This window comes from Periophthalmus magnuspinnatus, chromosome 15 (genome assembly GCF_009829125.3).
Source record: "Periophthalmus magnuspinnatus isolate fPerMag1 chromosome 15, fPerMag1.2.pri, whole genome shotgun sequence".
Taxonomy (NCBI): Eukaryota; Metazoa; Chordata; class Actinopteri; order Gobiiformes; family Gobiidae; genus Periophthalmus; species Periophthalmus magnuspinnatus.
Genome location: NC_047140.1, coordinates 22,425,132 through 22,441,033, shown reverse-complemented (window position 1 = coordinate 22,441,033; position 15,902 = coordinate 22,425,132). Strand labels below are relative to the sequence as shown.

At 38.3% G+C, this 15,902-nt stretch overlaps 1 protein-coding gene across 2 annotated transcripts in view; it reads right to left on the bottom strand.

The window, feature by feature from the left end:
* Nucleotides 1–15,589, bottom strand: part of LOC117382137 (striatin-like) — a 43,317-nt gene extending 27,728 nt beyond the window's left edge. For both annotated transcript variants that reach the window (XM_033979184.2, XM_055227397.1), the window contains exon 1: nt 15,250–15,589. In XM_033979184.2, coding sequence (XP_033835075.1) covers nt 15,250–15,462 — 213 coding nt within the window. In that variant the 5' untranslated portion in view covers nt 15,463–15,589. The remainder of the gene's footprint in view (nt 1–15,249) is intronic.
* Nucleotides 15,590–15,902: the final 313 nt, after the last annotated feature.

Here is a 15,902-nt window from a genome sequence, read left to right as displayed (position 1 = left end):
AGACAATAGTGGTAAATCCCAGCACTCTGGATATAAGCCTGATTGAGGAAGAGAGATGCAGACAATATGCTGCGGAATTTCCACAAATTCATATTTAGGTTATGTCATTTTAGAAAGTTACTGTCTTCATATATATACAGCTGTATTATATTTTGTAGGTTTTTGGCCAAAAAGTTAACATTTAAAATATTTTTTGTTTGAGACTATAGAGGAGAAAATCAGACAGTAGAGGGCTACCAGAATGGATCGAGCAGTAGTGTTGTCACAATACTAAAAAATATTTTGATACTAAGGAAAATGCTCAATACACAATACCGATTTTGAATGATAATATAATTTTAAAAAATATATATCTTTAGTTAGATACAGAATGTAATTGTCCACCTGTTTATACAGACTATGGTTGAAAAAGGGAGTGTGATGTCACCCATAGCATTTAGATCCAGTGAAATGAAGCCCATGGAGGAGGCAGTTACAGGGGTGAATTTGGAGGCAAGTTCCATATTAGGACCATACTGCTGGTTTAGCAGGGAGCAGGTGCTTGGCAATGCTGTCAATCAAACCTGTTTCTAACGCTAGCAGGAAATAGCAAAATAAAAATGCCAGGATCATGTAGAGCGTTTCAATATGAAAGCCAGAAAAGACCAGTTTTCCAATGTAAATTGGAGCGAGAGTTGATGGACCCGGAAGTGCGCCCATGATCACTTCTTATATGGAACGTGATGGCTAACAGGTTAGCTATGTCCATTTATATATACAGTCTGTGCTTTCAACACAGCATAATAGTAGATTTGAATATTACCATGTGGTCTTAGAAGTAGTTCTGATGTGAAGCTTTAGCATAAGTTATAGGACAGAATTTGATCTATTTTTTTCAGTAAATTATTTTATTCTCAACACCCAAAATCACATTAAGACACTTTTTGCTATTGACTATTTTTTGCTATTGACTATTTTGCATTCCACACACATTTTATATTTACAAATATATTTCAATTTACAAAAACGTAAGAACAACGCATCTTGACCTCAAAATGACAAAATCTGATGATCACAATGTTTGTTTTGCTGAATTAAAATCAATGGCAATAAAGAAGATACAGAAAAAAAATATTTTAACTTGTTATGTGGAGATGGGAGGAAAAAATAAAATACAAGGAAACTCTTACATTAGGGCTGTGAAAATACTCAAATTTTAATCAAGATCGAGATTCTGTCATTTCTAATCAGCTTGGTTCCTTTTAATAGAGAGGCCCACAGTCAAGCCTCTGTCAGTATAAAACATTGGGTTTGGAGCAGATTTAAGAGACTTTTTTGCAACTGTCACATTTCTGCCTCCTTTTGTTAATGTTGAGGAAATTCATACTGAAGGCATTTTTCATTTTTATTTAGACAATTGAAACAAAAATTGTGGTTGATCAAAATGGGGAAAAAATAATATCGCCCAGCTTTTTCCATATAGAAAATATGTGAACACAGCAAGAGATTGGGGGGCTCTCAAAATAGATTGCACGCGCTGGATTGGCACTGGTCCAAATATGAGAGCCGACCACAGCCTCAGGCCAATGAACCGTTATCACAGTCAATTGGGCTCCTGATCCTGAAATATCTCATCAGGCTAATGCTACGAGCACCATTTAAGTGCCTTTAGATGTCAACCAGGACAATGTCAGACACAGCCTTAAATGTCACTATAATCTACTAACAGTAACACTGCTGTGATTTGAACTGGAAACCCTCTAGTTCACCTCAATGACACACAGAAACTACATTGAATTCAAATGCCAGCATATACCCTTGACAATCTTGATATCAAATGGCTCCACTTAAAGGTTTTGATTTTTACTATATTAAAACGTGAAAAGAAAACTAGTTTTACAGTTTGCAGCAGTTTAAAGTTAATCCTCACTTTTGTAAGTCATTCCTAACATCCTATTTATTCATCACGGTGAGTTCATAAGCCCATTCAACTTTTGGCCATATATATGTATATATATGTCCTTTGCTCAATTACTTTGCTCAATTACATATAAAAGGAAACGAAACATTACTGCTTCTAAAACATAATCCTTGAGAATTAAATGTCCACTAGCTGACCAACCAGAGCTGCCAAAAACACTGGTAATAGCAGATAGCTGTCTGTGTAAACCCTCAATCATCCAGGTATGATCCATAGCAAAAGAAAAATCTATTCTGTCAACTGGACAAAAGTTATTTAAACTTTTTAAAAACTGTTGTCCAGTTAACAGAATTGGATTTTTCTTTCAAAATTGCAGCCAGTGTTCTTCCTACAAAAAGTCAAGAACAGAAGCCAGATTTTGTTCTGGTGTAGGAGCAGATTAAAGTGACACTCGTCTCACTGTGGATGACACTACATGTGTGGAGGGGAAAGCTCTTACAGTGTCACGACTCAAGAGCCTCAATATCAGACACAAGAGGGGTTGATGATCAAAAAGATAAAAACTAATAACTTTTTCCCCAGCACATCTGACTTATTAAACTCAGAAGTAAGAGCCATAAGTATTGCAAAGATTGACTGTGCAATGCAGGTCGGCATACTTCATTCGTCTGAGCAATAGTGACGTGTGAGCACCTGCGCTGCTATTAAACAAATCAGTGCAGTGTATGTGTTGGTGCATTTAAAGCCAAGGAACGGAAGGTTGGCACCGAACGAATGTTAGTTTTCAGTTCCAGTACTGGACCTTTTTGGTCGGTGCCTACCTGGTACTTATAACATACATTTGGGCCTGGGCACCAAAACTGTGTAATATTTTAGTGCAAGTGCATGTTAATGTTAGAACATAGTTAACTTCATATTTTGTTTTAATCAGACAACTTGTACCTTGACATATTTCGGCTGCTAGCTACAAGTATATCTCACTAATAGGTTATCAACCTAAAAGAACATATTGTAACTTGAAGACAATTAGGATGAACACAAAAGTAATATTACACATATTGCGTAGCTCATGTTTCATTATATCATCACACAGCCTTGTCTCTGTGAATCTCTCCACCAAACATGAACCTTGAGAGGAATGCAGTGAGTCGACTCGGGCCATAGAGACACAGGAAGCATTTAATTCGGGCACTGACTGACACTGGCTGCATTATGGGCCTGCGGTATAAGGCCTTCTTAGTCTGAACTGTGAGAGAGGAGAGAGAGAGGGGGAGAGAGGGAGGAGAGGGAGGAGAGATGGGAGAATGAGAAAGAGGGTGAGAGAGAGAATAAGGCATCCATCTCAAGCGCTTTTCAAAGAGGAAAAGCAGGCAGGACGACAGGCTAATGGCTACTGAGGAAAATAAACACTGGTCACTAGTTTAACAGAAGCAGCAGCTGTGGAGTGGATTATAGGAGCGAGCACTTAGAGATACGCGTGAGTCACGTATGCAACACACGAGTTTAGCAGGATACATGGAGATAACACTCAGTTTATAATAAATACACATAATTAGCCTTAATAATACATAAAGATAAACTTAATGCATAATGAGCATGTAATAAGAGAGAGATTCAGGCTCCAAACTTTTTTAATGAAGTAGGTATTATGCCTTAGCTGGTTAAAAAAAAAAAAAAAAAAAAAAAAAGATTCAGGCTCACTCAAAAATCTAAATATTTATAAAACTGATAAGCAACTGAATGCAGTACACAGTTGTTTTGAAAATATAAATGGTCAGTATTGCATCAAAGATCGACTGGTGAGTTGAGTTCACATGAGCGGGAGAGTTTTAGTCTCCAATTGCTCACTAGACAATTAAAAGGCCAGTGTCTCGGAGGGTCAATAACATTACTCAGAAAGGATGGCTCCTGATAATGAAAAGAGTAAAGGTCAAGTTTATGCAATGTAGTTATAGCAACAGCATGAGCCAAACCAGCAATAACATGAGTTGGAACATTTTTCAGATTTTGACCCAGACTGAAATGTGGAGCAATGACCCCTAAAATATGTTATTGTTATATTGTAATTTGCTGTATTCACTTGTGGATAATGTTAAACTGGGATGAGTCTACAAACAGTGCATACTAAAACAAGGAAAACATAATAAAATATAAAAGTATAATGTTAATAATTTTCATCAATCTCCACAATGAAAAGGTCTGCAAGCATGGTTAAGTCTTTTAGTAAAATAGATTTTAAGGGTTGTTTTAACAAACTTTTTATCAAAATGTTTTACACGCAAAGAAAAAACATGGGATCTAAATGAGACCATTACATTGTATAGTTTTAAATTCCTGTCATACTTTCTCCTAGACTTTCCCAACTTCATATCCACAGTCATGAGCTGCACAAAGAGGCCATTTAATCTACACAGTATTAACAGTGCAAGTCTCAACGCCTCAGTCGCTGGAGTCAAGTGAAATCCGGTCACACAAAATGGTGACGGGGTGGCCTCTGCTGTGCTCAAGAGAGGAAACTGAACCATAATCCCACATTTACAATTCAAAACAGGCTTCTCTGCACCAGGGTTGTCAAAAGTATCGAAAACCAGATGCTAATCGATAAAACTAGTGTCAAAACTAGCAGTTATCAACTAAAAAGTCACATTCACAGGACAGAAATGAACCTCAATAGCTTTAGAATGATCTTAAGCTGTATCAGAACAAGTATAAGACCACATAGACTAGTATACACGCATGGACCTCTATGGAACGTACCTGAACGACTGACAGGTTACACAGATAGAAGACTTAATGTTGAAAAATCACATTCTGTAGTTTAAAGAAAAAGTGCTTTTTATTAACTTAGCGGTATCGGAATCGGTATTGAGTATCGAGTCTATTCCTAAGTAATGAAACAGGGTTTGAAATTTTAGTATCATGACAACACTACTCTGGGCCAATAGTAGGTTTACAGTCATCAGGACGAGCCCAACAGCCCCATGACGCTGTCCTGAACCAGCCAAGTACATTCCTCACATACTTGTACAGCAGCAGTAGCAGTAAGAGACGGAGCCAAACAACAGCTCAGGGACAATCGGAGAGACACAGTAGTCCAGCATTCACATATCTGATGAGTAAATGTTTGAGAGATTAGCAAAGTCAATGAGTAATATTTTGAAATAATTAAAATTATATATTCATTTTTGGTTGATTTTAAGTTTGGAAAAAGTAAAAAAAAAAAAGACGACACAATATTACAGTATAAAAACTAAATGAATCCTGGCAAACTGTAAAGTTACAAACACAGAAAGATATGGAACTTGAAGCCACAGTTCCAACAATATTTAGGATTTGAGACCTAAAAGATTCAAAACATTATAAAATAATAAAAATACAATATATTACCCCTTCACATGTCCAGCTTTGATGACAAATGACTTCCATTTTTTCTGTTGTCACCAAAAAGAAAAGAAAAAAACAAAACAAACGTGCTACACCACTGTCACCTTTAGCTCCTCCTGATAGGTAGCCTTGTGTGTGGGACTGAAGGATGCAGGGTTTTCCATTAATAGACACCACGATGCCCCCCACGGTCTAAAATTCTCCTCCATATACTCCAAAAACAGACTAGACTATACATTGGCATTACAAAAATCACAGAGTTACAGGGTTTGGTAAAAATGTCCAATTGCGATTTTTCTGACAAGCATTGCATTTGAGATTTATGTTTTAGTGATAGGATCCTGTTCAAAGTTTTAACAGTTTAAACTTGTCCAAGCATTGACAAAAAGATTGAAATAGACAGAAATATGAAAAACTAATACAACAATCACATTTCAGGACATGTTTGTTCAGATCTAAAATACAGTTTAGCAGTTTTTATGCAGAATAAGATATTTTGAGGTTTGTGGGAAAATTATGGTACCTAAATTGCAGCCTTCAAATTGCGATTTTGTTCCCATTGCAATTCATCTTGCAGCCCTAATCTAGACAATACATAGGAATTACAGAAATCACACTTTGTTACTCATTGTACTGCCATAAACAAAAACTATACTGTCAAAACAACTACTAAAATAAAATAAAGGCAGTTTAAACTTTACACACTATATGAGAACACACACTAAGAATGGACTGAATGAAGCAACTTTCCTGTTGGGACAGTAAAGTAATCACCTTATTCCACTCCGCCCACTTTTGCTGTAAATGAAACTAAAGCATGCTTTGTTGGTGGTGGCACTTCCGGTTGAGTGGGAATCCCTTTAGTTTAAATTAAGAATTTGGAAAATGTTCTGCCACAAAAAATTATATAAAAAGGTTAATTTGTGTAAAATGTTCAGTGTTCATGTGCACCAACAACTGATTCACAGGGACGTTTTTAAATGACTCCATGTTGAACTACTTTGCTATCAAGCTTGGCAGCCCCATGCAAAATAATACCACCTGAATGGCGACGGCAGCACCCACGGCAACTTACGGAATAAGGTGAATAAACTACTTCTTTTTGGGGGGGTGTAAAACTGAGGTGGATAAACAACTAATCACCCCAACCTTTCACTCATTCACCACTGACTCCTAACAGTTCAAATACAACTGAACATTTCCTCCATGTTGCTGGTCTATTTAAAAGGAGTATATTTCTGATCTGTGGATTTGACAAAGCTGTTGTTTTTGTCACCTCTCTGAAGACCCGAGTGTGAAAGTGTATTTCTAACCTGCTTCTCGCCTTTGTACGAGGCTAATTTAACTGTTTGCACATCTGTCTCTCAGGAGCGCCACAAACAATCGCTGTATTCCTAACAAAGGTCCTGTTTAAATTTGCACTTTTCTCTGTTCAAATCTGCAGTTTATGTGGCAGAAAGACGATAGAGTGAGTTGTGGGACTTGGGGTTCATGATTGGAGTCTGTCCCAAGTCTTCATTCCAGAGAACACATTGATCTGAAGCAGCGGTCACCATGACACTGCTCAACTGTGTGGAATGATCTCCATTTTACAATTTACTGTGACAATTCTCCTGGCTGCAAACACATCAGGGCAGTGTTTCTCATTAACTTTGGGCTAACACAAGATTGATATGTCTGGCACTAAATGTGTTAGGGTACACATTATCAATTTGGAATGGTGAAAGGTGGAACATTCAGATGAATACTTCAAGCTGATTGAATTCCTGCTGTTGTAACACTTCACCCAAACTTTTGTTAAATCAAGTTGAGAGGAAAGCCCATGTTTTCCATCCAGAAATTCACCTAACGCTTCCCTCTGAAGCTCTGTGATTGGTCCAGTCTCTGAATCACTAGTGGGCTGAATCGCAACACTTAATAATATTAAAAATAATATTAATAACAACAAAAACAACAATAATCATCATAATAGTTTCCTTCAAAAGAAAGCCTTTATTTTATGAAACACCTGGCCCGAACGCATCATCGCGAAGCTAATGCATGGCATCTCTCACTTCTCTGCTCCTCTGGTCCAACTTTACGCATAAACCGTGACCCACAGATACATTTACTTTTATATGAATGTGAAGTGGTGTTAATGTTATAAATCGTTGCTGAACCGATGGAAGTTGAGTCGAGGCTTTCCGTGTATCAATATTTAGGGGAGTAAAAGTCTGAGCTTTTTGAGGGCCAAAGGTGGGCTCCAAGGTGAAGCGATCTAGGTTCATTTGTTTTTTTAGTGGCCTTCTGCAAGCTCTCAGCAACCTATAAAGTAAGTTTATGTTGTTGGAGACTAAACCTCAAATCACGCACATCGCACCTCAGTTGATCTAACTCGATATGAACAGATAGCCAGACGGGTCCTTCCTTTAGTTATCTGCTATACAAGTTATTATGCAATGATAACTGAAGGAATGATGTGGCGACTGGACATTATTAAGGGTGAATTATAGATCTGTGTGTGTAAACTTCATGTCTGGATTTGCCGCATCGGTCTTATATCTGATCTGATATGGAATAAACATCAACACAATGCTACACAATAAAGCGAGATAATGAGATTATTATGATGAGTAACGCTGTAGGAAAATGTTGTGGAGGCACGCACTAATAACTCCTGATGCTCAACATGTGACAGATAGAATCTGATCAGTTTGTTTTACTCCATCATCAGAGCGCATGCATGTTATTGATAAATGTCAGGACATCATTTTCATTCATTTACAGTAGATAAATTTGGTAATTCTCATGAATTCCAAAGTCTGACAACCAACATGATGCAAAGAACAAGTCTATCATAACCACTGATCAGAACAAAGTAAAAAATGCTTTGCTGATAGATGAAGATAAAATATTTGCGATATGCCAAGCTACAGTCAGTCACTGGATAGAGTTAGCATGCCCCGAATAGCAATGATGAAAAACAGTTTGCAACATTGATGTAAATTTAGGAGGCTATTTCACAGATTTCTGGATTAGAAAGACTACCAATCTTTGATACAAAACTGAGCATCATGTTCTAACCCATCAGTTCTGTTTCGCTGTGGGGAAAAACAGAGACAGGTCTGGGATGTTTCGGGCGGCTGGATCACATCTCCCTCATGTTGTTACATTCATTTTCCACAATATGGCCGCACACAGAGACAGCAGGGACGCATTTTTCAACATCAGCGGTTTCTTTACAAATATAGTGGTCTCGATGTCCTGGAGGAGCAGTCGTGGCAGAGACAAATGATGGATCAATAAAAAGTGTGTAGCTCTGAGAAGAGGCGACGCATTGACTAGACCTAATAGTTTTTAAATCGCCAGAGCTCAATTAGGTCTGGAGAAAGCACTGACCATCATAGGATCTTGGGATAAAAAAGGTATTAAGAGAACATGGGCCAAAAGTGCTGGGTCATATGGCAAAAATGTATTTCTCCCTTCATAAGAATAAATCACATTTTCATTAGATTAGATAACAATGACTGATGTCGAGATTCAGTCATTGCTAATCTAATCAATGTCTAGAGGCAATCCTCAGTAAAAATCATGTGGTTCTGAGTTCAGACTTTGGAGGAAGAAAGAAAAGACAATTTTCTTTGTTAAATGGCACTGGTTAAAAGTCTGTATGTTCAGGTAATAAATATGGAATGGCATTTTAATAAAAAAATATATAATTGAATCTGAAATTGGGATTGATCAATACATGGAAAAAATATCCATCCATCAATTTTTTTCTGCTTATCTGGGGCCAAATCACAGGGGCACCAGTCTAAGCCGGGACTTCCAGACTGTCCTCACTCCAGACACTTTCTCCAGCTATTCCATTTTTGTCATACTGCCTATTGTCCTACATGCAACCATTTTCCAAAAGCTATGGTTGGGTCAAAGGAGGACACCAGTTTGTGAATCTCATTTGCAGAGTGACACCCCAATGACCTCAGAGCAGGCAGCTGTCCTACACTCCCACACAGAGCCAGCGCCTGCTCGCTGTGAATGAACGGAGCAGATTTGGGGATTTAACAGCCCCTCTGCCGGATGTACGTCTCCGAGGTGCAGAGGAGCTGGGAACGGTCCAAGCGGGACAGTGGAGCAGGCTGGAGTTAGTAAACATGGTTCCTCCTCCGGGCGCTCGTTGCAGCAAAAATAGAAAACCTTTTAAAGCCACTGTGATCTGCTCAGTGAATATTTGATGTGCAGTCAAACGACTCAGAGCTGGACTTCAGTGTTGGTAATAAGGAGAGTAGGTTACACTGACACTGGAGTAATTCAACTTAACTACTTACTAAAAAGATGTTGTGTAGAAATAATGTACATACTTTTTCTTTAGGCTGTTTCCTTTTATATCAGAGGTCACAGAATCCAGTCATAAAGTGTTACATTAATCTTGTTCTTGTCACAATACAAAAATGTTAAGCTTAATTTTCATACCAAGAAAAATGCTTGATACACAGTTCAGATTTTTTAAAACAATTTCTATTGACAAAAGAATATGATTGCCAACACAAAATGATGGTAGTTGCCTTAATATTTCTGTGTGGTCTTATAGTTCTGATATTGACCAAGACAATTTAAAACTATTCAGAAAAGGTCCAATTTGGTCTGTTTTGTGTGGCATTGTTTTAGTTTTGTTTTTCTGTATTGATATTTGTTCAACTGAATGTGTTTTTGATACTAGTAAGTTAGTATCAAAAGGTATCTGTAACAAAGCCACGAGTCTTACTTAGTCCAATCACCCAAACAACAGAAAACGTTGCTATGCTATACTGACGTCAACTTCCCCACACATTTTGTTAGTGTACCTTCAAAATGGATTGCTCTTCAAACATTTGTCATTTCTGTGTTGACTCCTGGGGGCATAAACATTGAGCCTATATCCTCTCTGCAGCACACGGGGCGGGCAAACAGAAATAACTGCGACCCGGGGGTGGATGTGCCGAGGAATGATGGCGACACCCTTTTCTGCAAGACTCCAACCACACCGCAATGTTTGTGCATGGTTTGGTCCTTAAGGCTCTGTGGAGTTCAACAATCTGTGCCTTAAGTAAATTCAACGTACTCTGAGTCATTGTAATGAGGTTAAACTCATGTTAGCTGCTCTACAGTTAGCATTGGATGGCACTTGGAGAAGAGCAGAGAAAAACAAGCCATATGTAATCATAACTAGTGTATTGAATATTCATAAATTATAAACTGCAATATTTTGGAAAGGCTCCAACTCTGTCAAATTAGAGAGAACTATGTCAAAAACCAAGATTAAATTAAGGGCACCAGATTAGACCTCCACAAAGGCACTGATCCTTTCCTTGCAATAGGCCTATATATCAAGTGTAGCTAGCACTGATCATTGCCTAACAAAAAGAAGCACTATGTCACTATTCTCATCAACGGTCTGGCAACAGCTCATCTGCATGGACATGTTTTTGATTTTTGCTATGCCTGGCATGTTCCACATTATGGCATAAAACTTGCCCATCTGCAAGTAATGCCACAAGTCAAAGTTACAGGTGCACGCACCACTAATACTACAAATCCCAGAATGCTTTGCTGGCGAGTTGGCGAGTTGGTACACAGTCGAGACCTGTAAGTGCCCCTCCTTTTCTGTTGGCACTCATTAGCAACCAAGTTACTAGTCACCTTGGCAAAATTAATTACTACAGAGAGACATAATTTATTTTATTTATTTAAATAATAAATGAATACTACTGATGTGTTTTTTTTTTATTTCAAATTAAATTTCTCATATGTTTGTAATATCAAGCTTGAGTTGTTCCAGATTTTCTGTTTAAGCAAGACTTAAGTTTGTTTCCATATGAAAGGGTTAAACATTACATATCAGGTGCAGTCACTTTTTCAATAAATATTGAGCTTGGCCCATGAATTTGTACACATATACATATACATATACATATACATATACATATACATATACATATACATATACATATATATATACATATAAAATTTTGGCCCACTGTGAATTTGAGTTTGACACCCCTGATATATAGTATCAATCCTTTTCCTTATAGCCTCTAACCAGAGTTTGACATTTTAGTATGACAACAATGAATCCTTACACAACCTTTGGATCAAATGGTTATTACTCTCTAAAGCAGCACTGGTTAAACAAATCAGTCATTCGTTAAACAATCGCGTCTCGCTTGTGTTCCCAGAAATAAGGCGTGAATGTTTGAGCCCCGCGTCACTTTCCTCCTCTCTTGGTGTCAGGTTCAGGACAGTACTGCTGCTGCTGACACAAGCCTTCGGCAAGAGGACACCAGGAGAGCAGGGATTTCCCCAGAACCAGAGGCACAGAGGCACAGGGGACAGGAGCAGAGCACTCAGCACCACACACACACTCACGAACACTCACACACTCTCCTGATGGTTCTGTCTCTGCTGCACACATACAGGCGCACACGTTGGTTTCCCATGCATTCATTTTCTGGACTGATCTTCCATAACCTTAGCCATAGTCACTACTTGCCTAACCTTTACCCATTTCACCCTTACATGAACTTCAAAAGATCCATGGAAGGATCCATGGGTAATTTTGACCCCGTAAGAGAGACAGCATAAAGAGACACCATAAAGTATTTATATACAGATTTTAGTCCCCATAATGTGATAAATACCGATCCAAAAGTGCAACCTCTCATTAGAATCTCTGCAGCCACACCATTCTGTCCTAGGCAAATGAAGCAGTGAAATCCATACAGGATTTTCTGCTTGAAAAAACATACATTAACCAAACTAGCTACAAAAACTTTCTAAGCAACTTTGTGACTTAGGCTACAAAAACTTTACTGATCCACAGGGGACGTTCCTTGGTCACGCCAGTGCAATTGTACAATAATAACAAACTAAAATAATTGTAAAAATTTAAATGAATAAGCAATACAATTTGAATTAGAAAATAGTAATAATTCCCTTTCTATAAAACGTTTTAAATGTCAAATCAAAGATTTGTTACGCTGTACAATACAACAAATAATAAATATGCCAGGAGATAGTCCTGATTCAAGCCTGGTCTCGTCCCGGTTTTGTTCTGGGTTCAATACCAGATTAGACCCTATTTTGTGGTGTGTGTACAAGTATATTGAGAGTTGAACTGAGCCAATCAATGAAGTGCTCTAATCACAGCTGACAGGGCCTTTACATAGGTTTCTCAATCTGTTCATCTTTCCACCAATCAGAGGAGTGGCTTTAAGCAAACAAACTGGACAGACAGCATTCCTACAATTACTGGGTTTGCCTAAAACAGTCACAGCAGGTAGAAAGGTGTGGAAATGACAGCACGTTTCTATGGTGTCAAAAGCTTTTGTTAATGTTTCCATAACGACAATCTGATAACAAGACTACAGATAGTCAAGGCAGGTTTGAAATGATGGTTTCACCTTATGATACCTTTAATCTTCAGGAAATATCATAGCATTTACAGCTATACGTCCACACCATAGACACACAGTAGTAAGATAGACAGTAGTATGACAGATACAAAGCTTTAGATGCACTGATCAACCCTTGAAACTAGTCTTGTAATACACTTGCTTTTATCAACATGTAAAAAAACAAAAACAATACTTCAGTACAGTGAAAGATGTGAGACAACAACATATGTCACAAGGTTTTATGTATTTGATATGGATCTGAAATGTGACTGAAGAAGGCCACATTACATTACAGTCAAAATGCATTGCTTTGCCTTTTCACCCTGTGATGAATATTTTTATGTAGTAAAGTGGTGAAAAATCCTTCTTATCCATATTAACAGAGGTTGGACAGTTCATGGCTATTCTCCTGCAAATGATAAATTGGGCTTATCAGATGCTAGTATTGTGATCCCTACTATTAGGTAAAAGAAGGAATGCAAAAACACTGTGCATTGAAATTGGAAAGACTATAAAGTTACCCAAAACATAATCATCTCTGTGTAGTAATGTTTTATTGCTTGCCATTAATATAATGCAAATCCTTTCAATTATTTTTCTCGTTTAATGTTTACATGTATTTGGGGAAATGTCTTTTAAAGTCAACTGCGGAGTTTAGCAGAAATATTGATGGAGCAAGCATGAGTCGCTGCTCTATACGGTAAAAATACTGCAGCGTTAGAGTCATGCACAAAATGTACTAGAATATTATTGTCCGTAAAGACAGTGTTTCTTACAAAATGATTAATTTACAGTCACACCTTGTGCACACATTTCAAGGTCATTACAAGGTGACAAAATACTTAACATTCATCAGTACTATGAATTTCACATAGTTGTAGAGGAGAGAGGAAACAAAAAAAAAACAAAAAACATCTGACTATTTCATCACAGTTGCACAAAGTTAAGCCCCAAAGTTACATTTTATTTTTGTCCTTTTTAGAAATTACATGTTGCAAAGGATAACTCTTTTGCAGATTTACCAGATTTATTTTAAAACCAGATTGTATTTTAAACTATCATTATCCATTATTTTTCCAATAGTAAGTGGAACAACATTTTTACTTAAGACCTTCATTTCAGACTCACACACAGTTTAATTCATGTATTTATGTTGTGTTCAGCTGTATATATTGTAGAAATCTTTGGGAACAGTGAATAGTCAAGCAGAAGTTGTTGTGTAGCCAATCTTGAAACACCTTCTTATCTGACGTCAGTATAAGCTCCAACTCAAATTTAGCGCTCACAATTTTGCCGCCACAAACTAACCACCCTACAAGCCTTTTAAGCGACCTCAGTGCGCCTTACCACACACACTGTTGCTTTCTGATAAGCGCTCTTTATGATAGACTGCAGACAGGAAGAACAGTGCAGGGTACAGACTGAGCAGTCAATGAGTCAAATCCCTACTACAATGGACACTACTAGAGACTTCCTCCTCATCTCTTAGTTGGATGAGGTCAGAGAGTTAATGCATTGGGTCCAAACATGAAGGGAAAAAAAAAATAAATTATGAAAAGTTTTATTTCAAAGTTGCACATGAAATAAGATTTTAATAGTAAATGCCCCAGAAAAATGTGCATACAACAACAAAATCTTCCTTCAACTACAAATACTTCCAATTATCTCACATTTTGCTAATAGATGACTCTTCAAACCATGCATACTAAATTGCACTGAGGTAAACAGCCTATATCACAACACAGCAATAAAGTTCCATACTAAACTGAATAAAAAAAACAAAAAACACAGAACTCCAAGAGAGATGCATGGAGTGATAAAACCCCATCTCCCATTGCCCTTACATTACGCATTGGAAAATCCTGGATCACTACCAGGAAAGACAAAATGCAGCTCATCAGATGACTTGCTGGTACAAAGCCATAAAGCTCTCTCTAAGATGGTGGGCCAATAAACCCAGTGGTCTATCTCAAACAGGTTGACAGTGGCAAACATTTTGGTGGGTGACTTCAGCAGTGGCAGTGACATGGCAGCTACAGCTAGCCCTCTTCGTAATAACACAAACTGAATGCGTAGTAGCTTCAATAATACATGTAGTTTTGTAGTAATTTTGGCAATGTTTAAGGGATTTTAAAAATAATTTACAATTACAGTATAATTACGTAAAGGCATCTAGTTGTTTCACTACTACCACACAAGTACGATGCTCCCAGTCAATGCGTCTTCCCACCACACTGTCAACAACGCAATGCACTTTACGGGACTAGTTTCAGTGAACAATTATACACCACGCAAACCTATTTACATTATCCAGACAAATACAAACATCGATATGCCACTTTTCCGGTTTTAAGACGTGGGAAAAAAAGCAAATAGTCGTCGTGAAGTCGGGTCATGGGGGCGCTGCAGCTGCTTTAGCACATAAGCTAATGCTAAGCTAACACCAGAACAATCAGACAGAGCCGCTAGAAGCGACTATTCAGAAAGCCACGCAGATACGTCCCGTTATTCTCACTAAAGGTAACCATCCGCACAATAAATGTGATGTTTTACCTGCAGTTCGGCTCTCTCCACCTCCCATTGTGCCCTCTCTACTTCGAAGCGGGCCCATTCGTGCTGCAGGAAGTGCAAGATCCCCGGGATACTGTACTGCGCCCTGGCCGCCTCCCCTGCGTCGCCATCGGGCAGCGGTCCTTTCCCAGCGCCGGGTAAAACGGAGTTGTTATTGTTGTTGAAGAACACGCCGGGGCCCGCCTGTTCGTCCATGGCCGGGCTCGCGGGTACGCTCTCTCCGTTGTATCGCTGATTTTTAGCGCTAGATACTAAAGGAAGGGCTTGAGCCTGGTCACGGCGCTCCGTCTCCTCGGCTCGAGAATGAACTCACTTCTGACAGCGAGCTGTCATTGAGTGACGTCAGCGCGGGGCCACGCCCACAGCGTGTCGGCAAGGAGCGCTCGATTCAGGAGTCCGCACAGCTCAGTCTATATCGTAAATAACCCTCGGAATCTAATAATTATGTCTAAAATCGCATTTGACAGATGCAATACAAAATGATAATATTTAATCATGTTCATGGTTCAAACGTGACCGTCCCACTCATGTGGAGCTTCATGATTAACTGCATAAAATATTGCATATTTTCTGCAAAAACACGCATGCTGTGAAATTAATATAATTGTTATCTATCTATAGTGGAGTTTTATCTT